The 24399-nt window shown below is 38.3% G+C and overlaps 3 protein-coding genes across 3 annotated transcripts in view; 1 reads left to right on the top strand and 2 right to left on the bottom strand.

The window, feature by feature from the left end:
• The window catches only part of tpra (translocated promoter region a, nuclear basket protein), a 28777-nt gene extending 16766 nt beyond the window's left edge, over nucleotides 1–12011 (top strand). The window contains exons 29-51 of the mRNA XM_056244684.1: nucleotides 231–362; nucleotides 528–658; nucleotides 753–963; nucleotides 1058–1204; nucleotides 1978–2176; nucleotides 2844–3040; nucleotides 3245–3318; nucleotides 3411–3601; nucleotides 3686–3934; nucleotides 4295–4443; nucleotides 5054–5134; nucleotides 5229–5432; nucleotides 5498–5638; nucleotides 5809–5899; nucleotides 6443–6630; nucleotides 6754–6825; nucleotides 6913–7004; nucleotides 7091–7200; nucleotides 9981–10079; nucleotides 10180–10339; nucleotides 10420–10529; nucleotides 11348–11443; nucleotides 11733–12011. Of these exons, the coding sequence (XP_056100659.1) occupies nucleotides 231–362; nucleotides 528–658; nucleotides 753–963; nucleotides 1058–1204; nucleotides 1978–2176; nucleotides 2844–3040; nucleotides 3245–3318; nucleotides 3411–3601; nucleotides 3686–3934; nucleotides 4295–4443; nucleotides 5054–5134; nucleotides 5229–5432; nucleotides 5498–5638; nucleotides 5809–5899; nucleotides 6443–6630; nucleotides 6754–6825; nucleotides 6913–7004; nucleotides 7091–7200; nucleotides 9981–10079; nucleotides 10180–10339; nucleotides 10420–10529; nucleotides 11348–11443; nucleotides 11733–11791 (3183 nt within the window). The 3' untranslated portion in view covers nucleotides 11792–12011. The remainder of the gene's footprint in view (nucleotides 1–230; nucleotides 363–527; nucleotides 659–752; nucleotides 964–1057; nucleotides 1205–1977; nucleotides 2177–2843; nucleotides 3041–3244; nucleotides 3319–3410; nucleotides 3602–3685; nucleotides 3935–4294; nucleotides 4444–5053; nucleotides 5135–5228; nucleotides 5433–5497; nucleotides 5639–5808; nucleotides 5900–6442; nucleotides 6631–6753; nucleotides 6826–6912; nucleotides 7005–7090; nucleotides 7201–9980; nucleotides 10080–10179; nucleotides 10340–10419; nucleotides 10530–11347; nucleotides 11444–11732) is intronic.
• The window catches only part of arpc5a (actin related protein 2/3 complex, subunit 5A), a 110998-nt gene extending 97225 nt beyond the window's left edge, over nucleotides 1–13773 (bottom strand). The window contains exon 1 of the mRNA XM_056244687.1: nucleotides 13763–13773. The gene's annotated coding sequence lies outside the window, so the exon portion shown is untranslated. The remainder of the gene's footprint in view (nucleotides 1–13762) is intronic.
• Nucleotides 11526–20608, bottom strand: prg4a (proteoglycan 4a). The gene is made up of 13 exons (XM_056244686.1): nucleotides 20529–20608; nucleotides 19321–19421; nucleotides 19124–19240; nucleotides 18021–18134; nucleotides 17785–17838; nucleotides 16819–16884; nucleotides 14116–14385; nucleotides 13753–13839; nucleotides 13530–13669; nucleotides 13284–13440; nucleotides 13091–13198; nucleotides 12288–12416; nucleotides 11526–12150 (listed from the first exon to the last, which is right to left on the bottom strand). Exons 2-13 carry the CDS (start codon nucleotides 19391–19393, stop codon nucleotides 12044–12046), a joined length of 1422 nt encoding a protein of 473 aa, XP_056100661.1. The 5' UTR covers nucleotides 19394–19421; nucleotides 20529–20608; the 3' UTR covers nucleotides 11526–12043.
• Between the last annotated feature and the right edge of the window lie 3791 nt (nucleotides 20609–24399).

The following is a 24399-nucleotide window of genomic DNA, read 5'->3' as shown; positions in this document are numbered from 1 at the left end:
TTTAAATTGGTTAATTAGGGGGTTTAAGTCTAAAAAGTTGAGTGTCCTATAGCTGTCATAAACCAAATAAATTATTCATAAAACATCAGTCCTCCATTAGTAATAGTGAAGTCAGATTAGCTTAACTATAGGTTTTAATATAGAAGTCGATTGACGTGCACGTACAGGTATAGTGGTGTATATTTGCTTAAACATTGCTAATCAGATTTTGATTGTATGCCATTTTGTAGATGCGTAAGTTGGAAGCAGACATCAAGCCCCTGCTGGACTCCAATGCTGAGCTGAGTGAGAAGAGTGGCATGTTACAGGCTGAGAAGAAACTCCTGGAGGATGATGTCAAGCGATTGAAGGCCCGCACACAGGTCTCTGGATCTCACTGCTCATGCATGAACTTCTATACATTGGATGAAACATGTAGAATATTAAATACTAGTATGTTAGGTTAGTTTTATTCAGTCAAGCATGATCAAACTTGACTAGTAGTGTGGTTCTCAGTATCTTACTCTGTAATTTTATTGGTCATGCAGCAACTGCTGAGTCAGCAGAAGGACAGCGATCAGGAGGAAAGTAAGAAGCTGAATTCTGAGAGAGAGGCCAATCTCAAACGCATCCAGCAGCTCACAGAGGAGACGGGGAAACTCAAGAATGAGGTGGCCAGGTCAGTTTGTGCAGTTTGATTAAATCATAACTTTTTAAATTGGGATTTTTTTTTTTTTTTTAACAGAGCAGTCTTCTTTCTACCTACCAAACAGGAGCCAAGCTTCAATCACTACAGCTCAGAGCCAGGTGCAGAACCTGCAGGATAGCCTTGGGAAGGTCACCACTGAAAGGGATAATCTGAAGAAGGAGCTGGAGGCAAAGACACTGGACATCCAGGAGAAACTCAAAACCATCACACAAGTCAAGAAGATAGGTCGTCGCTACAAAACTCAGTACGAAGAGCTCAAAGATCAGCATGATAAGGTATACCAGAACAGCTCGTTATCATTTAGAATTTTTTTTAACCATTGAAAAGGTCTGAGTCTGAGAATCTGACTCTGTCACATCTCTCTCACAGATGGTGGCAGAGGCTGCTTCTAAACCAGCACAGGAGCAGGAAGACCGTCAGGCCTCGGTGCAGGAGATTCAGAACCTGAAGAGCTCATTGAGTCAGGCACAGAACAGATCCTCAGAGCTGGAAACTCAACTGGACAGCATACAGAAGGTACTCATTTAAGGCTTAGTGTGCTGTTCTGACAATCATATCTAAAAAAGTTTGTAAAGACATTGTAGTAGTAATCCACACGAATCAAGCGGTTTAGTCAATGTCTTCTGAAGAGACGTTTAATATAGGAAAATTAACTTAGAATTTTATGCACATATAAACATTTAATTCACATAGAGCACAAAAAATCTGGTAAATGGAAGCTCAACCATACTTTACCTCAAGAACAAACCTCATTGATTCTTACATCTCAAGCAAGCATATTTGAGCTTCTGTTTACCATTTTTGATGTGCTCTTTGTATGTGTATTGATCAATGTTTATTAGTGAATACCAGCGTAAATGAAATGTTTAATTTTGGGGGGAACTAACCTTTTATGTCTGCATTAGATGAATCTTTATTGAAACCCTCCAAAGTACAAATCCAACAATTAAAGCTTCCTGATTACTTTTACAGACCCACATTGTATAATCCCTCAGTTCTCTGGGATGTCCGGCTTTTCTGGTTTGGCTCATTTTATATAATGGTAATAAAGCGTTTATTCCAGGAAGTGAAACAGTAATGAAGTGTTTGTTCATTAACTTTTGAGATGGTGAAGTTAGTTTGATGGAGTGAGACAAAAGTTATTGTTGGGCTTTAGTGGCCTTTGTGGAAAAGAGTTTGAATAAGAAGGTGTTCTTGCATCCTCCGTCATTGTTCCTTATGAAGGGCATAACTCAATGAGTCTGCCAGCAGCGTATTCAAAACATTTATGTGGTGATGTTTGGGTGCAGACGGTGCAGGAGCGTGAAGCGGAGCTGAAGAGCCTGCAGGAGCAGCTGGCACAGGTGCAGCCAGAGCTCAACCGTATAAAAGCAGAGCTACAGGAGAAGGGTAACCTGGAGGAGCAGCTCCGACAGCAGATCGCTGATAAAGAGGAGAAGACCAAAAAAGCTTTCATGGGAGCCAAACAGAAGATCAATCAGCTTAACTGTTAGTAAACCAGAACACATGCCAAGCACATTATTCCTGCAGATATTCTTAGTCCAAAGCAGTTTAGTCCGTCTAGCAAATGATGACCATTATTTACAAGACAAAGATCCAAATACATTTTTGGCATTTACAGATCAATTTCTTTAGCAGTATGTGATGGTTTGAATTGAAATAATGCTTTTTTTGGGGGGGGAAATTAAATACACAATAAAAAAATAAAAACTACTTTAAACTAAAGGTGGTTGGCCTTTTGATATATCCTACTTCAACATCCTGTTTTGGATGGCACACTACCATTCAAAAGTTTGGGGTCAGTAAGATTATTTATTTTTAGGTTTCTACTTGAAATAAATGCTGTTCTTTTTGAACTTTCTATTTATCAGAGAATCTTGAAAAACTTAAAATTCATGGTTTTAACAAATATATTAGCAGCACAACTGCTTTCAACACACATTGATAATAAGAATTGTTACTTGAGCATCAAATCATTATATTGAAATGTTTTCTGAAGGATCATATGCAACTTTAGTGTGCATTAGAGACCTTTCAAAAACATAAAATTGTTCTGACCCCAAACGTTTGCACAAGATAAAGACCCCTTGGTTTTACAAGCACAGTTTTAAGTACAATAAAAGTCTCTATTTAAAATCTAAATGTGTGTGTTTAGGTGCAAAGGAGCAGCTGGCGAAAGAGAACGAGGAGCTGAAGCAGCAGAGAGAGGAGCTGGATGTGAGGATGAGTGCACTCAAGTCACAGTATGAAGGCCGGTTGAGCCGACAGGAGAGAGAGCTGAGGGAACTCCGTGAGCAACAGGAGAGACACGGAGAACAGAGAGATGAAGCTCAGGAGCCTGGCCAGAGCAAGGTACAGTACCACAAACTCTGTACTCACTGCCCATATTTACTCTGACAGATATATGTAGAAATACTGTGTCTGTATTCCATTTCATTCATGGGTTTTTAACTATTACGTTTTATATATCTGGCCAGAGACATCTGGCTTTAAAGGATTTAGGTAAATATTTAAGCGTTTGTCCTTTATTGATCAAGGTACTTGTGATCTTTCCAGGTTCAGGAGGCACAGAGGTCATCAGATGCTCGACAGGTCACTCTCAAACCCACACCTGCGGCTGACAGAGGAAGGTAATTCTCCATTTAGAGCTGAAATTCAAGAGGATAAATATTTTATTCCAGCAGTGTTCAATATTGTCTTTTCATATTTCATCTATTACCAGTGCCAGTACATCCGAGCCGCCCACCGCTAACATCAAGCCCACACCAGTCGCTGCCACCCCCAGCAAGCCTTCACCGATTGCAGGGAGCAAGTCCACCCCTAGGGCAAGCATCCGCCCAATGGTAACACCCGCTCCTGTAACCACGCCCACAGCCACAGTCATGCCCACCACACAGGTCGAAACGCAGGAAGGTATGGCTGGAGGTCAGGCTTCATGAAATCTTATGATTTATTTTAGTGCATAAGTGGTAAATTGTCATTGTTTTGTCCCATCAGCTCTGCCATCCATAGAGGGTCCACTAGAGCATGTGACTGTCTATGGCAGCACCAGCGGCTCAGTGCGCTCCACTAGCCCTAACATACAGACAACACAGCCAATCCTCAGCCTGCAGCAGAGTCAAGCCACTGCTTTTGTCCAGCCCACTCAGCAGCAGGCCAGTCAGGAACCAGCAACGACCATTATGGAGGCAGTACATAGCTCACAGATGGAGAGGCCGTCCACTTCCACTGCTGTCTTTGGGACAGGTACAAATAACCAAGATATTTCAAGTCAACATCTATTTACATTCATACAAGTTCCCAATCTTACTCTACATGATGTATCTGTGCATGTTATTACAAATATAAAAAAATTATTGCAGCAACATTGATTTTTGGCCTTGGTCAGAAATATTTTACTAGTAACCAAATAATGTTAACTAGTAACCAAATAATAAGAGCCACAATGTTAAGTACGATATTATGAATCAGATTTGGTTATTAACGTTTTATTGTTATTTTACAACTTTTACACTTTCTCAGAACTTTTACACTGATCCCCTAGAAACCCCTTGCCTCCACTTTATTAATATGAGGTTTCTTACTGACGTACCATTCTTCTGTCAGTGTCAGCGACAGCAGGCTCATCTGTGCCCAAACGAATGCGAGAGGAAGAGCAGGAGAGCTCCACCGAGGTGAGCGACTCCACACAGGACGACCCCACCCACCCACCCATCACTAAGAAGCTCCGCATCATAAGAAGACTGGGCCTGGAGGTGAGCAGAGTATACCTTGATGCTTGTTTATTAAGAATCCCGGAAAAGAGTACATCATTTTAAAAAGAAATCCTACTAGTTTTTAGTAGGGAAGCAATACTTTGGAAATGGGTTAAGACAATTTTTTTTTTAGAATGTTTTTTTAAAGATATAATCATTTAAAAAAAATGTATACATTGCATCACTTATTGTGTCATGGGCTGATTTTGACCTGAATATCAACTGAGGCTTTGCACATGATGTTATGGGCCTTTTTGTAGTTAAAAATTAAGTTATGAGTTATTAGAAGATTACACTACACCGGGTCAAAACTGAACCAGGGATGAAAAAGGTGTTGTCAGATTGAGAATGCATTAGGAGGAAAAAGGAATGTGCTCATTCATTTTTGAATCCGATACACTGGTCACACTATATGTGTCTGGTAATTATAAAATAAACAGACAAAACATCTTTCTACAGTCTTTGAAAACTCACAGCTCATGTAAAATGTATTTCTTTGTTGTAGATGCTCCATTTGCAGTGCAGGAAACACTTGTGTAGTTATAGTGCTTTGACCATTGAAAATGTACTCTTTAGATGTATACGTCATCCCACAATGCCCTTTTTGCAGGATGCTTCAGGTACTGAGGAGAGTAATGATGCTATGGGTGAAGCTTCAGGAGAAGTCCAGCAGCCTTCTGATGCCAGTGAGGTACCAGCCATTTATCCCTTAACAGCATTTAACTAACTATTCATCCCAGCAATGAACCACCATTGCACTAATCATGTCTGTTCATCGCTCACAGGAAGCATATCCCGTGTTAGGAGAGGGAGATGAAGAATCTTTGTCTCAGTCTGTCCCAATGGATCAAGTGAGTGAGTCCCAACCATCCGAGACTCAGATCAGCGGACACGACTCATCCGAGGAGTATAAGCATGACGTCATCATCATAGAGACAGATAGTGGCACTGAGGAGGAAGAGGAGGAGGAGCAGGAGGAGCCTGGACAGGTCAGTGTGTTTCTCAGAGAAGCTATGTAATTACCAACATGTATTAACCTTTCTTCTTTCTGCAGTATGAAGATGATGATGATGATGATGCTGAAGATGAAGATGATGAAGATGGTGATGGAGGGATGGCAGAAGCAGCTGAGGAGAGTAATGAAGGCAGTGGGAGTGCAGATGCCAATGAGGCCTATGAGGGGAATGAGGCAGAGGTGACGCCTACTTTTAGAACACTTAACGACAACGATTAAGTTGCTTTACTGTTGTTTGCTAGTAGATGATTCTAATTTACTACAGTACTTGAGATTCTTTTATTATTCTAGTGAGTTTGACTGTTTAACATGTTATGGTGGTTTTGATGTGGTTTTTGGTGTGTTGGCAGGGTGATGGGGGAGATGATCCAGGCATTGACAATGAAGAGAGTCAAGAAGCATCTGAGTCGATCCAGAAGCAAGCAGACTCTCAGAGCAGTGGTACAAACACACACACACACACACACACACACACACACACACACGCACACGCGCACACGCACACGCACACACGCACACGCACACACACACACGCACACACACACACACAACACGTTCACTTCTCAGAGTCGCTAATGTTACTGTACCTACACTGCCATTGAAAAGTTTGTGGAGATTGTTTTTGAAATGTCTCTTATGGTCGCCAAGGTGGAATTTAAAAAAATATCGAAATTGTAAAAACAATAATATTGGGAAACATTTAAATTTAAATGAGCTGTTTTCAGCTATTATATTTTATTTTAATATGTAATTTATTCCTGATTTGCTGCTCAAGAAACATTTCTTTTTGTTTTACTGTTGAAATCAGTTGTGCTGCTTAATATTTTTGTGTAAACCGTGATGCATTTTATTTTCGGGATTCTTTGATCACCATCATAGAAAAAAGGTTATCCAATGACGACTAGATTATGAAAGTGTAGAATATAGCTCTTTCTAAAGAATATGTTTATCGGATCTAGCAATAGTAATTAACTCTGTTCACAGGTGAAGCTAGTGTCAGCACCTTGGAGTCCTTCCCTGCTGAGCCTGTGAGAGAGCACCAGCCAGTCCCCAGCACCACCACCTCCTCCCTGGGCCTACGCTTGCCCCAATCCCCCCGGAGACCGCATCACACCCCACCCCCACGTCTCAACATCCACCCCATTCCTGAGCTTGGACCCCCCATCATGCAGGTATGGACGACAAACCATGCCCTCAAGCATAAGAGTTTTGATTTGTTTTTTGGTCACTACATAATTCACATACTCCATTTCTTTATTAAATAATTTTGATGACTCTACCATTATTTTCCACAGAGGCAGCCAGGACAGAGCAGGCGGCCCTCGATGAGTCGTGCACCCCAGCTCACGCCTGGAATCGGAAGCATGGTGAGTGAACTTTGTGTGTAATACCAATGCAAACATCCCACGTCTTTAGACCTTCAGAGTTTCTGACCATCTTTTTGGTTCCTACAGCAACACTTCTTTGATGACGATGACAGAATGGTTCCCAGCACTCCCACCCTTGTGGTGCCACACCGCACAGACGGCTTTGCAGAGGCCATTCAGTGAGTCACAGAAGCTTTTCACTCTTTATAGCAAAAAGGGACACATCATTAAACACCTCTGTTAATGATGCGTCTCTCCATCTCAGTTCTCCTCAGGTGGCTGGCGTTCCTCGCTTCCGTTTCGGCCCTCCTGAGGACATGATGCCTCAGGCCAGCTCCTCTCATTCTGACTTGAGCCATCTGGCCACACATGGAGGTGAGAACCAGCATTACACAGTTAATGATGCTTTTACTTTTTCGAGATTACAAGATGACAACCCGGAGATTGTTTTAGGTCAGTTCATGTCTTTTTGGCTCAAACATTAGTTTCTGTGGAAACTCTGAACTATATTTTTTACAGTATTTATTATTATATTATTTTTTATTTATTAATACACTATCGTTCAAAAAGTTTGATGTATTTGAAAAAATTCTCTTACGCTCACCAGGGCTGCATTTATTTCATTAAAAATAGAGTAAGAGAAATATTATTACAATTTAAAATATCTGTTTTCTTTTTTAATACATTTTAAAATGTAATTTATTCCTGTGATGGCAAAGCGGAATTTTCAGCAACATTACTTCAGTGTCACATGATCCTCAGAAAGCATTCTAATATGCTGATTCCGTGCTTAAGAAACATTTCTTATTATTATCAGTGTTGAAAACTGTAGTGCTGCTTAATATTTTGTGGAAACTGATTCTTTTTTCAGGGTTCTTTAATGAATAGAAAGTCTTTTGTAACAGTATAAATGTCTTTACTGTCAGTTTTCAAATTGTATCAACCCCAAACTTTTGAGCAGTAGTGTACATTTTAACATTGAATATAAGTTATACACCGTGGCGGAGTCAGTAACAAAGTATTTTTACTACTTTAGTACATTTTTCAAGTATCTGTACTTTATACCAGATTATTTTTATTTTGAGAAACTTTTACTTCACTACATTTCATACTTTTTACTCCACTAGATTTCCTAAAACATGTCGTTCCTCAGAAGAAATCGTCACCTGCTCCCCGATTCGTGAACGAGCTGATTTTTTTCAAGGAACCTGTTAAATCGGTTCACAAATCACACCGAATGATTAATTCGCAAATTGGACTGATCTGATTGCAGCTGCTCATTTTTTTTCCCCCTCATTTTTAAATACTGTGTTATATTTAGTTTTTTCACTTGTGTGAACACATGAATTATCAGTAACCTAAATTTATATTTTAATATATTTAATGTTTTGATAGTGTATGGCATGTTTTGGTAATGAAATTAAGCTTTTTCTCACTTGCAGATCAATACATATTATGTATCTGCAGTCACTAATCTTCCTTATTTACTAGTGCTGGCTACTTGACAATCCATAATTCATGATGTCAGACCCACCACCCCAACATCTGCAAAGTTACAACGCTCAAAGTTCATAGCAAAGAGAGATTTTCTTTTACAGAAATCACTTTTTAAGGACTACAGCGGGGATAGGCAACTTCGGTCCTGGAGGGCCACTTTCCTGCAGAGTTTAGCTCCAACCCTAATTAAACACACCTGAACAATCAAGGTTTTCAGGATTACTAAATAGATACAGACAGGTGAGTTTGTATTAGGGCTGAAGCTAAACTCAGCAGGATTGTGGCCCTCCAGGACCGGAGTTGCCTATCCCTGGACTACAACAAATGACTGATAGGGACTACACAAGCGTCCTCCCGGGTTAGTGACATCACAAACCCTAAAATTTATATAAACCCTGCCCCTGGGAACACCCAACAAAGGGGCTGAGTCCTTGAGTAGAGGAAGAGTTGTATAGAGCACATTTGGGAGTCTGCTCAAGCTGTCGCATCCGTCTTTTCACATTTATTGCAATACAGTATGTAACACAAATGCAATAGCATGTTACTCTGTAGGCATCTTACAACAGTTCTCACACTAGTGATTTATAGATTATCATGGCAGAATATGCTAGTCAATGACTTGATGAATGTATGTAGCTGATGTGGTGTTAACTATCTTCAACTAACCATTCAGAAACGTCCTGTTGCATTCTACGTCTTCTTGAGTCTCTCCATCATTGTCCGACTTCGGTTTGAACATAAAAGGCAGAACAGTTTCTGACATTTTAGTGCATGTCTGCAAGCTGCCTGCTAACACACGAGCTCTTGAAGCTCCGCTTTCTGTGCCGGGAGCAGCGGCTCATTTGCATTTAAAGGGACACACACAGGACGTTGTTTTTGCTCACCCTCAAAAAGGGACAATTTTAACATGCTATAAAATATATAATCTGTGGGGTATTTTGTGCTAAAACTTCACATACACACTGGGGACATCAGAGACTTGTTTTACATATTGTAAAAAGGGGCATTAAACCACCCCTTTAATATAAAATTGTTAAATCCTGATTACGTAAAAATCAAGTACTTTTGTAATTTTACTCGAGTACAATTGAAAAGGTGTACTTAATACATTTACTAGAATAAAATTTTATGAGGGTACCTGTACTTTAACTAAAGTACTCAATTTGTGTTCTTCGTCCTCCACTGGTTATACGCAATTTTTATGCATTGTAAACTAGCATGTGCTAATTATGAACAGTATAATTATAAATTAACTTTAACCATGATCAGTAAATGCTGTAAAATATCACATTTTAATATGATACGTATATTAATTAATGACAGAATTACATTTTTTGGGTAAACTAACCCTTTAAATATCATCTGGTGACCAATATGCATGCCTAGTTAACAAACAGAACCTTACATTAATGTGTTACCATAATGCTAAATAAGCCATGTACTGCTTTAATGACCGCAAAACATTCAGTTTGCTTAGGATTTTACATGATGTCAAATGGAATAAGTCCTATTTATTTGATTTTTTTTTTTACTATTTGGATATTGGTAATTGTGATCATTCTGGTAAGTAGTGTAATTGATGTGAATGCAGGGTAAGACCCGGCATTCTTCCTGTTATGTGGGTCGCATAAAAGTAAGAGGGTGTCTGTCTTTGGCAGGGTTGGGCATGTATGAAAGTCCTCTCTTCCTGCCCACTCACGATGAAGAATCTGGAGGCAGGAGTGTCCCCACCACCCCTCTACAAGTGGCTGCTCCAGGTGAGCAGCTGGTGGAAGTCAGGTTATGTTCATTTGGTCGATATACATGTCTGTTAGTCAAACCTAACTGTTCTCCTACCACTTTCATCTGTCTGGACAGTGACTGTATTCACAGAGAGTCACCCCTCTGATGTGTCAGAGACAGCCTCTCAGTCGGTTCCCATGGTGAGCACGTCCACCGCCAGTCTGACCGCCCCAGGCGAAGCTGTCCCGGGAGATGATGGAGATGATGTTTTTGTGGCTGAGGCTGAGAGTGAAGGGTGGGTGCTCACTCAGTTTATTGGTTCACCTCTCTTTCAGTTTTTTCAATGGATTTGTAGTAATTGTGCTATCTGTATAGGGCGAGTAGTGAGGCGTGTCTAGAGGGCCAGTCGGAGATGGAGTCCACTCAGCCGCTCGACGATGCCAGCATGCCCTCCACTAGTCAAGAGCCCACATCCAGCTCCGCAGGTACACACCATTTCATACTTGTATCTATGTTCATTTAAAAAAGAAAAAATCTATTGGCAATGTAACTGTCGTAGGCCAGTAAGAGCTGTGCGTGTAAACCTCCCTCCCCTGATCTCAAGAGCGACTGACGCTAGAAGCTGCGGCCTTTAGCGTCCATGTTAGAGCGCCGCCTCCCACGCTGGAGAACACGGTTCAAATCCCTCTCTGAGTGGGTCAGTAGGACCAGTTAAAGTAACACCAAATTTTTTTTTTTATTTTTTTTTTACAGTTTCCTTGTTACATGTAGTTGCTAAAGTAATTACTTAAAATTGTTCATAATTACATGCAACTAACCCTAAGTAAGTACATGTAGTGCTGAAATGTATTATGACAGTGTAACACCTTAAAATAAAGTGTAACTAACCAATGTATTTAATTTCTGAAATAATTCAGAAAAAGCCTCAGTAAAGAATGAAATTCTTGAAAAGAAACAGTAAGTAGTTTAGTAAAATTAGTTGTACTTGTTAAGCAAAGCATATTGTTGTCATCATCATTGTATCACCCAAGGCTATATTAATAAAAATAATAGTAATAAAACCTCCACTTTTAACTAAATCACGGTATTTATGAGTATGTATTATTTGTACAAAAATGCTTTTTTTAAAATCTTGATGCGTTTGCACATGTATTTAAGGTGTAATGAAAGTGTTTGTTTTTTTTACTTTAAAATAGTTGACAAAAACATGACGTTTTTTTGTCATTTGAGAGATTGTTTAAACTTTTCTTGAAAATGTGAAACTATATGAAACCAACAACACCCCGCTTCTCGTTGTCTTTAGATACCAGCACTAGCAGCAGTACTGGTCAGGCCAAGCCTGCAAGCCGACTCCTCCTTCAGCACCAGCTGCCCCGGAGGAACCAGCTCATCAGGAGAGGTTAGGATCCCAGTACTCACTCATGTCACTCATCCTCATTACTCACACTCTCTCACGTACTGTATAGTAACACCACACAGACTGTATTTTTAAAGCTTTTATTTTATTGAAGCAAAGGTTAATTGAAATGTATACAGAAGCTTTTTATTTGTCAGGACATTATTCAACAGTTTGTATTAAATTGGATGTTTGTTCTGTAGAATTTTTTTTATTGTAGAAACTTAATCTACAAAAATCTTCAATTTGTTTAGAGTGAGATTCAATTTGGTATCTCAATGTTATCCTATAGGTATTGATTTTCCTCGTGGAGGCCGGGGTCGAGGACTCAACAGAGGCACTCCCTTCTAAATCCGCCTGCCTTCACAGCGTCTGCCCAGCAGAAACACTGATCACACGCCCATGATCGACACTATTCAAAGACCCCGGAATCAGCCTACTGCTTTTTTTACTTTGGTTAATGTTTCTTTTCAATGTTGGTTCGATTTGTTGTTTTATATTTTGAGAGTAATCATCCTGACGCTATGTTCAAAGGTTTTGCTAATAAATGGAGAATCTTTCTCGCCATGCAGCTGCAGGTGGTGTTTGTTTAGTGCGGGTCTTTCAGGCACAGTTGAGCCACTTGCTGATGTCATTCTGCTGAGAGGAATGGCTGACAGGGGCTGTCAAAGCAGGCAGCTCACCGCTAATCTTGACATTGAAGACTTTAGCTGTAAATGACAGAGATTGTGTTATTACATATATACCGATTTAATGAACCGATTCAAAGAAACTGACTGAAATTTTAAACTTCTAAACACACAAGTATTAGTTTTTATCTGTTGCAAGACAAAATATTGTTACTTACGCCATGAGAAAACAAAGTAATCGAAACCATCGGGCTTCTTGGGGTTGGGCATGGACATGGCTGATGTCACGGGGGTCGGGAAGCCGTTCATTTTGAGTGTGATGTTGATCTCCCCCGACAACTGGATCTCTGTTAAATGAGACGTATTAAATGACCTTTGAGGTTGTATTTATTTGTTTGCAGTGTTGTCGTCATTAACTAAAACTAATAGTATTAAAAATAATTTTCATTCATTGAGTTTAGGCTGAAGTGCTCAAATTTCTAAAATGAAGCTTTTTTAAATATATATATATAAACTATTACAAAGGGTACATAAAATTATTAAAGGATTAGTTCACTTCAATATGAGAATTCTGTCATCTACTCACCCTCAAGTTGTTTCAAGCATGTATAAATTTCTTTCTTCTGCTGAACACTGAATATGTTTAGAAGAATGTCAGTAACCAAACCATTGATGTACCCCATTGACTTCTATAGTAGTAAAAAAAATACTATAGAAGTCAATGGGGTCCAAAAACTGTTTGGTTATCAACATTCTTCTAAATATCATCTTTTGTGTTCTGCAGACGAAAGAAATTCATACAGGTTTGAAACAACTTGAGGGTGAGAAAATGACAGAATTTTCATTTTGAAGTGAACTTATCCTTTAAATTAAAATGAAAAGTGAAAAAGTTCAAGTTAAATTCAAAATGGATACTATAGTAGCATATAACTGTTCTGTTGCTATTATTTTCAATGCACTGGTTGAGACCATTATCTTCAAGTACCTCAATTTAGCATTTAGTACTTTGTTCATTTAGTACCTGCTTGTCTGGCACGGCGGATCTTGGCGTAGACTGAATTTTTGGATTTCTTTCCACTGCAAGTTGGTCCACTTCCAGGGGGATAAGAGGATTTCTGAATTGTGCCTCCTGATTAGAAAATGCTAATAATGATTAATATTCTCATTTTAGTTATTTCTAATGATGCTTATCAAACATAGGGGGCCGAGAGCACCTTTCTTGAAGAAGTACACAGACTCGGGCCTCTTTCTGGTGGCTGGGATTGGCAGAGCAGCAGTGATCTCCCCGGTGAGCCCACCAAAGTCCTGGGACACTGATCTGGGATATCCAGGCTCCTTAACACCATTCTCAAAACTCCAGTAGTTGTCACCCTTAGTGAAGGAAAATTTACAATTCTGTGTTTTTTTTAGGGGTTGCAAACACACAGTTGGTTTGCAACATTTTGCATGTTCTTCAGTACCTTAATGATGTAGGTCTTGCCCTGGCAGTTGCAGCGTGTGAAGGCCGTGTCGATGGGAGACGGGATGCCCAGTTCTTCAGTGATTCTACGAGCAGGACCGGCCCTTTTGGTCTTGGGGTTCAGCAGCCAGAAGTAGTGACCTGAGAAGGAAAGCATTTTTCTTAATTAGTGTCTTTAGAAAAAAACGGCACAATACGCAACAAAATATATACAGAAGTTTTACCTCTGAAAACTATGATGGTGCCGTTGAAGAGAGTAACCATTCCATCGATGGCAAGCCCATTGCAGAGATCAGGGTCTGAGTTTGCATCTTAAAAAACCCCAGAAAAATGGTTCAAATATATTCAGATTTTATTTATTTGAATTAACTGAATAACCAGAAGTATATACCATGAAAGATTGACAGTATATGTTAAATTATGCCCTAATAAAGTTAAAATACCTATTTTTTTACCCCTTTTTTTTTATAATCATTCTCCCTAAATGAAAAAAGTTTTGTTTTTTTATACTGAATACATCTAATTTCAAATATGTTCATACATCAATGTTGATTTCAGGAACGAACAAATTCATAAGTTTTACATACCAGCTCCTGCAGGGCTGTTGGTTGGCATGGCCTGGGCGATGTCTGTAGGAGTGCTGGGTCGACCTGAACCAGAGCCAGGTCCGCTGGACGGCCCGTCGCCTTGTCCGCTGACAGAGAGGGAGACCTGCACAGGGATGGTTAGGGGATTCCCAAAGGAAGGTCCCCCTGCCTGTAGTGCCCCAGAGGAAGGTCCCATTGCCTGTAGTGGTCCAGCTGCAGGAGCAGGACCGGATTCAGGTAGAGGGAAACCGGACGGGTTGGAACCAATACCTGTGGAGCCATGTATGCAGTTTGGTTAATTTTTTGATTATCAAATCCGGTAACATTATACTTTTGAACTGGGTCTTTTGTGTAAATTCTGTTGTTTTTTTCTTGTGGTGTGTGTATATATACACTCACCGGCCACTTTATTAGGTACCCCATGCTAGTAACGGGTTGGACCCCCTTTTGCCTTCAGAACTGCCTCAATTCTTCGTGGCATAGATTCAACAAGGTGCTGGAAGCATTCCTCAGGGAGTTTGGTCCATATTGACATGATGGCATCACACAGTTGCCGCAGATTTGTCGGCTGCACATCCATGATGCGAATCTCCCGTTCCACCACATCCCAAAGATGCTCTATTGGGTTGAGATCTGGTGACTGTGGAGGCCATTTTAGTACAGTGAACTCATTGTCATGTTCAAGAAACCAATTTGAAATGATTAGAGCTTTGTGACATGGTGGAAGTAGCCATAAGAGGATGGGTACATGGTGGCCATAAAGGGATGGACATGGTCAGAAACAATGCTCAGGTAGGCCGTGGCATTTAAACGATGCCCAATTGGCACTAAGGGGCCTAAAGTGTGCCAGGAAAACATCCCCCACACCATTACACCACCACCACCAGCCTGCACAGTGGTAACAAGGCATGATGGTTCCATGTTCTCATTCTGTTTACGCCAAATTCTGACTCTAACATCTGAATGTCTCAACAGAAATCGAGACTCATCAGACCAGGCAACATTTTTCCAGTCTTCAACTGTTCAATTTTGGTGAGCTCTTGCAAATTGTAGCCTCTTTTTCCTATTTGTAGTGGAGATGAGTGGTACCCGGTGGAGTCTTCTGCTGTTGTAGCCCATCCGCCTCAAGGTTGTGCGTGTTGTGGCTTCACAAATGCTTTGCTGCATACCTCGGTTGTAACGAGTGGTTATTTCAGTCACTGTTGCCCTTCTATCAGCTCGAACCAGTCTGGCCATTCTCCTCTGACCTCTGGCATCAACAAGGCATTTCCGCCCACAGAACTGCCGCTCACTGGATGTTTTTTCTTTTTCGGACCATTCTCTGTAAACCCTAGAGATGGTTGTGCGTGAAAATCCCAGTAGATTAGCAGTTTCTGAAATACTCAGACCAGCCCTTCTGGCACCAACAATCATGCCACGTTCAAAGTCACTCAAATCACCTTTCTTCCCCATACTGATGCTCGGTTTGAACTGCAGGAGATTGTCTTGACCATGTCTACATGCCTAAATGCACTGAGTTGCCGCCATGTGATTGGCTGCTTAGAAATTAAGTGTTAACGAGCAGTTGGACAGGTGTACCTAATAAAGTGGCCGGTGAGTGTATATGTATATATATATATATATATATAAACATTTGTTAGGTGAAATAGCTTATTTTAAAATACCAGAACTGAATAAAAAAGCACTGTCCCCCTTTTTTTTCTTCTTTTTTTTTTTTTTTTTGCAAGGGTAAACTTGAGACGGCAAAATTATATATATTTAATGCTGACTTTTAAAATTACTTTGGGTGCAATAAAGTAGTTTCTTTTTCTTGCTCAAGACACATTATAAAGAAATTAATAAAAATCATTCTAAATTTGCACAAATTGCTTTTGAATTCAGCCAAAACCCTATGAATCATGAATTGAATCAAGTCTAACCAACCATTACAAGATAATGTGCTTCCCCACCAAGTTTCTGAAATTCTTCCCTAAGCCATGCAATCCCATGTGTAATGTATTTGAAAGTTGTCTCTTTCCCATTAAAAGTATATTTATTTTTAATTTGAATAAGTTAATTCTTTTAAAGCAAGCACATGAAGCTGTTACCTGGTGTGTCAGAGGGTGTCCGAGGAGCATAGAGGACGATGTCCAGGGGCGAAGGGCCACCAGCAGGAAGTGGTGGAGCTTCAGATGGAGCCATAAAGTTATTTAGTTGCACAAAAATATATATACATAATGTGACTGTAAATACATTTATAATATTACAAATATTACAGATTTCTATTTCAAATAAATGCTGCTCTTTTGAACTTTTCATCAAAGAATTCTGAATTTTTCCCAAAAAAAATATTAAGCAGCACAACTGATTTTAACATTGATAATATTAAGAAATGTTTCTTAAGCAACAAATCAGCATATTAGAATGATTTCTGAAGGATCATGTGACACTGAAGACTGGAGTAATGATGCTGAAAATTCAGCTTTACCATCACAGGAATAAATTACATTTTATAATCTATTCAAATCGAAACCAGCTATTTTAAATTGTAATATCACATACTATTACTGTTTTTAACTATTTTTGATCAAATAAATTCCTCCTTGGTGAACACTAGAGACTTCTTAGAAAAAAATATCTTGCCAAATAAATCTTAGTGTGTGTATGTATAAAATATATGTAATAAAGGCACTGAAGACATGCAAGTCTGCTTTCTGAACTTACCATCTCTCATGAGATCTGGGCTTTGCTGGGCTGCGAGACACGCTGCCATACACTTCTGAGTATAATCTAAAAAACACAACATAAAAATACACTTTGTCATTATTCAATCTGAAGTTATTATAAAATGAGAGCTACAGGTCTTCCAGTCAGATGGGCTCACCATTGGTGATTGCGGTTTCATAAACCACTGTCGTTCACTAATATGTCCTGTTTTATCTTCTGGTCCCAACTTTTGTGCGAGTGAACAAATCTCAATAACCCATTAGATTGGGTTGGTCTGTATCCTGTTCAGTTACCTGTAATCTTTAAAATACAGTCTGTCTTTGCAATTAATCTCCACAGATTAAATAAACCTGTACGTTCCTTCTCACTCTCACTGTCTGAAGGCTGTTCGTAAGCTCTGATGGGATTCAGATCAGGCATTTTTGGTGTTTTGGTCTTTGGAGGGACTGAAGACAATTTTGACTTTGGGTGGGGTGGGGGGGTGTTGGTGGTGATGGCGGCACAGTGGATAAGACACATGCCTTTGGTGTGAGAGACCCGGGTTCGAATCCACTGTGAGACACCAATGTGTCCCTGAGCAAGACACTTAACCCCTAGTAGCTCCAGAGGCGTGCGACCTCTGACATATATAGCAATTGTAAGTCGCTTTGGGTAAAAGCGTCAGCTAAATGAATAAATGTAAATGTCTAACATGTTGTAGCTTGAGGCAATGACCTTTTCCTGAATTTACAGTATCTACAGCCAATCAAAAGGGGTCCCTCAAGCTGTCACCAAAATTAACCATTTTTTTTAAGTAAAAGTGAAGTAACCATGTTTGAATAGAACTATAACTATGGATACCATGGTTTCAGTACAATAACGTTTATTTGGTTTTATTTGTAGTAAAATCATGGTTAACTTTCCAAAGGGAAAGGTCATAGTCATACAAAAAAAAGAGGATTAAATATACATAAAAAATAATACCTGTTGGTTTGTTCAGTTTTGAGCTTCTTGCAGCTTGCAATTGGGAGAAAGCATCTGATGGAAATAAGTCAAAACTAAAATAAAACTGGTATCTGATCAAGTCAGTACATTTTCAAGACATTCATGTCATTTATAACAATTCGAATGAATGCTATCTAAGTAGCATATAGTTATGTTAGGTAGTGTTTTTATACTGTAAAAGCCCTGTCGTAGTGTAAAGCTTGTGCCTGTCCTACCACACTGTGGGCTGTAGTCCGGGCAGCAGGTGTTGTGCAGCGCACAGTCAGAGTCGCACTCACACTGTCTCCCGCGCTGGAACGGCTCACCACAGCGACCCCTGCACGAGTCCCCTGCCAATCACACACAACACTTTTAACCCTGTCAAACCTACCCTATCATATATGACACATGCATTTCTAAGGTCTCTAAATGATCAACATGATCAAAATGTTGCTAAAAAAAGTGTTTACACAATCGTGCACAATGATTTCACACGGTACAAGTGTCTTTTTGCAGTAAAATCTTTCATGATTTCTATAAAGAATAACTTAATTTTGTTATTAATATTTCAAGATGAACATTTACTGGACTGAAGCAACTTAGGTTTAGGCCTACTTGATTATCAAAAAAAAAAAAAAAGTTAAAATATCAAATGATACATCAGACTACAGAGCTTTTAATGCATTTAAATACACATAAAACTAAGCTTTTAAATATCATCTTATTAAGACACAACTGATATTTATATGCATTTTGTGCAATCTGCTGTACTGATTTTGTATTACAACCTAATTTTTGGTCATATGAATAACTAAATATTTTTTTCTTAGTTTGGGCCTCAGAAAAAAACTGGGGTGTATAGTATATTGGCCATACAATTGACCATTAAAATGCAATACACAAAGCACAATCAAAATTCTTCATAATTCTTTAATTCTTACAGATTTTCTAAACATTCAATAAACTGTTAAATTAAAAAAAAAATCTAACTATTATTTCATGACAGGCTTTACATCATTAATTGATTCAATTATTTACAAGAAAATATTTGGTGAAGGTTTAAAAATGGAGAAACGTTAAACAGTTAAAATGACTAAAGCAAAAACAAGTATCCAGCATACATTTAAACACCTTTAAAGGGATAGTTCACCCAAAAATTTTGTTCACCAAATATTTTCTTGTAATTAATTGAATCATTTAATCTAGTATCAATTGTACTATCCCTTTAAATGTGTTAAAAAGCATACTATTATTCAACTTTTAATAAATAAGTAAATTATTAGCCTTATAAAAATTAACGAGTAGCAACTTTATTGTGAGGTGGTGGTGAGGGTCTTACTAACGGTGCAGACGTCATCAAAATCCTTGCAGCATTCGCCGTGGACAAAACAGTTGTAGTCACAGTTACAGACCTGTCCGCGGGCGAACGGGTCCCCACATCTGCCCACACAGCTGCCTGCACACAACAACACATGCTGCATTCGACCAGAACTCACCAGAACCACGATGGACCTCACTAGAAAGTATCCGACTCACCTTGAGCAGCACACAGCGGCAGGAGAACACAGGCCAGTGCCAGGAGAGACGAAACCAGAGCGGATCCAGTCATGGTAACAGTGCACACTGATAAACAACACCTGTGTCAAAAGATGGGAAACGTTTGAAATGTTTTTGATAGACGTCTCTTATGCTCACCAAGGCTGCATTATTTAATTAATAAATAAAAAACCCTGTAATATTGTTTAATATTATTAAATTAAAATAACTGTTTTCTATTTGAATATGTTTTAAAATGTAATTTATTCCTGTGATGGTAAAGCTGCATTTTAATCATCATTTCTCCAGTCTTCAGTGTCACATCCTTCAGAAATCATTCTAATATGCCGATTTGCTGCTCAAGAAACAATTCTTATTATCAACGTTGAAAATAGTTGTGCTGCTTAATATTTTTGTGTAAACGGTGATTCTTTTTTCCGTATTCTTTGATTAATATAAAGTTCAATGAACAGCATTTATTACATTTATCAAATCTTTTGTAACATTATAAATGTCTTTACTGTCAATACATTAATATATCTCTCTTTTTTAATCTTACCACAAATGTTTGAATAGTATAATTGTTTCCACAAACATGTTAGGCAGCAAAAACTGTTTTCAACATTGATAATAATAATAAATGTTTCTTTGAGCATGTAAATCAGCACGATTACTGAAGGATCATGTGACACTGAAGACTGGAGTAATGATGCTACAAATTCAGCTTTACCATCACAGGAATAAAATACCTTTTAAAATATAAAGAAAAATTAAACTGTAATAATATTTCACAATACGACTGTCTTTACTGTATTTTTGATTAAATAAATGCAGCCTTGGTGAGTAAAAGAGACTTCTTTCAAAAACATTAAAACATTTGAATGTTTCAACTTTTGACAGGTATGGCTAAGAAAGATCACAAAACATTCGACGTTTTTATAGTTTTGCGTTGAAAAGCCGTGATTGAAGTCGTCTTTGATTGAACTACTTTATTGAAACTTTCTTTCAACCGTTTGTTAAGAGTTAAGCAAAAAAGAAACTGTTTTTAAGACAATTTAACATGAAGAAATCACGTTTGAATGAGAAACCTGATACAATGGTGTTAAAGAAAAATGAATTGTTTAAATAAAGTGAACTGCATCAAAAAAAATTTTTTTGAGTGTATGCGGAGAAAGACTTACCGAAAAGAAGCGTCTTTGTGGACTCACCTTGTTCTGTCCTTGGGCTCTTCTGTCTCTTTTATATTGTATGGCAGCTGGATTTCTCCTGTTGGCCTGAAACTTTAATTAACCACTGCAGCCCAATTAAAGCATGATGATGTACAGACTAGAGGATCAAACCTCCCACACACACTAACACACAAGCACACACGCACGCACGCACGCACGCACGCATGCACACACACACACACACACATACACATGTCTGGTCCACTATCTTTGTGGGGACTCTCCATAGACGCTCTCCATAGACGTAATGGTTTTTATACTGTACAAACTGTATATTCTGTCCCCTTACACTAACCCTACCCCTAAACCTACCCATCACAGAAAACTTTCTGCTCTTTTACATTTTCTAAAAAACATCATTAAGTATGTTCATTAATCAATTTCCCTTGTGGGGACCATTGGCTAGTCCTCACAATGTAGGTGATTTCACGTTTTACTATTCTTGTGGGGACATTTGGTCCTCACAATGTAATAAAAACAAGAGCACACACACACACACGCGCACGTTGTGTCTTCAGTTGTATGAGGACCTTCCATAGACATAATGATTTTTCTACTGTATATTATATCCCCTTACACTACCCCATCCCTGAAAACTTTCTGCATTTTTACATTTTCAAAAAACATCACTCTATGATTTATAAGCTGTTTTTCTTATGGGGACCAAAAAATGTCCCCACAAAGGACAAGGATTTCAGATACTGGCATCTTTGTGGGGACATTTTGTCCCCATAATGTAGTAGGGTTTACCAGAAACACGCACACACACACACGCACACACACACACTAGACAACAGCAGCAAAGTGACAACACCAGTGCATTTGTCTCCAGTACTGACAGAAGAGTTAGTGACCCTTGTAAAAATGTCCTTGGATATCAATGTTGCACAAATGGGATGAGCGGTTAATTAGATTTTGTAATTTTTTATTATGGCTTTAAAATGTCAGTGTCCAGTGGTTCTGATACTGGATTTTAGTGCATAAATGTTCCTAATGCGGTCAGCTTATGGGTCAAAATGAAACTTTTTAATCAAATTCAGAGAAACCAAACCATGTCATTGCAGAGGTCCTGCACTTTTCCCAGACTTTATTTAGTTGTCACAGATGGTGTTTGACCTTTCTAATGTGGTCATGCAAATTAAACTATGTAACTATCAACAAAAAGCCCAGCATATTTCTCTTGTTTCACTCTCATGAGTCACTCAATGTGGTCCAAGATTTGGTTTTATGTAGGAGGTCAAGGCCATTTGAGTGTTTGGTGATTGTTTGGGTGGTTGATAAGGTATGCGAGGTTGTTTCATAAGCCGAACTGAGAAGGACGGTGGCGTAATGACCTCTTAATACCCAAAATCAAACCAAATCCAACAATGTAGTCATTAAAAAAAATATATTGTGCTATGTAATAAATGTTTCGGCTTTTCTCTCAGCTCCTGACGCAATAAAATGGCCATGTGCTGCGAAGAAACTTAAGAGAGAGAGAGAAAACATCCTCTTTGTGGGAAGTGGTTTTTGTTCTGAAGTAATGTCTTTCAGATGTTAAAGCAGTGTACCACACCTCCAAACACACTGCAGTGATTATTTCGATCCTCTGGTTTGGTCTTGTGCTTCAAAAAGTCAACATTGCCTCAGGGACGCCCACTATTCAGACGCATTAGTCCACATGTCCCCAACAATCCAAGCCAATACAGTCAGACTCTGTTCAGACATTGTTGTTAATAGTCTGAGAAAATGAAAAAAAGCAAAACCTTAGATCATGTGCTTAGTATGGGTTTTCGTTTTTTGTTTAGAAAGAGACAATTTAAGGGCAGTTTAGGCCACATCATTGAGTGTCACATCACAAAATCAGTGTTGTTCTAGCACTATTACAGCTTAGGTTGACAGATTTAGTCATGTTATTGACACAGATACTGTGAGGTTTGTATCGTAATATTGATTGCTCAGTCATCGCGTCAAAGCCAAAGATGTATATCTTGCAGACTTATTAACACCTATATTTACTGATGCTCTAAATGTCACTTTTTCAGTTTGTTTTTGTGTTTGATATGTTCCTTTGTTCAGTTTCCCGCCACTCCTTTGTTTCCATGGTCACTATCACTATGAGTTAATTTGTTTCAGCTGTGTTTGATTAATTATCTCGTTTCAGTTTGTTATTTAAACCCCGTGTTTCTTTCAGTTCTCTGTCTGTCCTCGTCATTACAAATGTTGGTTGTTCTGTTCCAGAGTCTTTTGTAAAGTTTTGAGTTTGTTTAATAAAAAGAAGCTTTCCTTTGTGCTGCAACCAGTGATCGGGACACTAAATGGTTATTAACTGAATTTCAAAATGTTATATAAATTGTGCAGTGTACATAACTTTATTAAATACATTTCTTAAATATACAACTCAAATACATAAACTACCAAAAGTTTGGGGTTAAAAAAATATATATTTTAAGGTTTTTAAAAAGAAGTTTCAATGCTGCATTTCTTTAATTATACAAAGTACAGTAAAAACTGAAATATTGTGAAATATTATTACAATTTAAGTATTAAAAAAAAAAAAAAAAAAGTCTTACTGGCCCTAAACTTTTTTATATATTGTATGTGTTAGAAATAGCTGTAAATAGACAAAATAGCCATTAATGGATTAAATATGTTGTAGTTATTTATAGGCCTACTTGTTATATCTCTGTAATGTTCCTGTATAATGGCAAGATAAAGAGCTCGGTTTAGCTACAGTAATCTAGATATAGGGGTAATATTGATATAATAGTGATATCATTTCAAGGTTTTTCATTCGCTATATAATTGTGCACATACGGAGATGGATTGTGGATTAAATTCATATAACGAATGTTAGATTTGGTAGAATCTGTAAAAATGTATTTTAGGACCAAGTATGAATTAAATCCAGTGTTCATGTGTGTTATATCCATCGCCATTAATTTGCACCAGTGATGTGAATGAGCAGGACATGTTACTGATGGCACTGAAACATACAAATTTTGATGCAGCCATTTCACAGGTGAGACTAAATTGTTTCTGTTTTGTTACATTTGTCTTATGTCTATGGTTATTCAAGAAATCATATAAATCACATATTGTTATGGCATTGTTATCAAAACACATGGACACATAAAGTGCATTTTCAGTTCCATAAATACCATCAGTCTAGACACTCAACAGGGACAGATGAAAGAAGCACATTTCATTCATGCCTGCTGAGAAACGCATTAATGGTGTTTATTTTCTGACCGCTCCAGACATTTTACAAGTGCTTTTTAATTTTAGGGGAAGAAAGTAGTTTCCCAACCAGTGAGTCACAAAATAATTGATTTAGAACAATCAGACAGACCCGAACAACACTATGACACCTCACTTATATAAAGTTACAGCACTGGGGCTCATTTTATAATTAAATGGATGTTAATGAAACATTGTCGTATTAAATTCATATTTTAGTTGGTTTAGTAAAGAGTTTTAATCACTAAATAAATATTTTTTATAATTAGAATTAGATATAAATTAAAAATATAAGTTTCACAGACAAGGCTTAGATTAAGCCAGGAGGCCTTAGTTCAATTCGGACATTTAAGTAGCTTTTATAAACGTGCCTTAGAAAAAACATTACTGATGTGCATCTTGAGACAAAACAATGGCAGTGACATATTTTAACACCAAAAACCTAAATAACATGATTCATAAAACAAGAAAACTGGTTGTGAATTTGTTTCTGAGACAAAGGAAGGTGAATCTGGGTTTTATTTTACAACTCACTAATTGTATAGCTTGTTTGTTAAAGGTTAAAGGTGGAAATATGCATGTCTCACATTTCATCCACTGAAGATTATTTTAAAATAAGGCAAGAACAAAA

The sequence above is a fragment of the Rhinichthys klamathensis genome, unplaced genomic scaffold (assembly GCF_029890125.1).
Source record: "Rhinichthys klamathensis goyatoka isolate OS25496 unplaced genomic scaffold, OSU_Roscu_1.1 h1tg001043l_1, whole genome shotgun sequence".
NCBI classification, from domain to species: Eukaryota; Metazoa; Chordata; class Actinopteri; order Cypriniformes; family Leuciscidae; genus Rhinichthys; species Rhinichthys klamathensis.
The sequence above is the reverse complement of the archived record's forward strand: the minus strand, read 5'-3'. Positions and strand labels throughout refer to the sequence as shown.

Excerpts from the sequence above, each read along its gene's own strand:
- prg4a (XM_056244686.1), bottom strand. The coding sequence starts at position 19,393 with ATGACTGGATCCGCTCTGGTTTCGTCTCTCCTGGCACTGGCCTGTGTT. Across the intron at positions 17,839-18,020 it reads GGACTACAGCCCACAGTGTG|ATGCTTTCTCCCAATTGCAA; the intron begins GTAGGACAGGCA and ends TATTTCCATCAG. Across the intron at positions 13,670-13,752 it reads CACCATCATAGTTTTCAGAG|GTCACTACTTCTGGCTGCTG; the intron begins GTAAAACTTCTG and ends TTTCCTTCTCAG.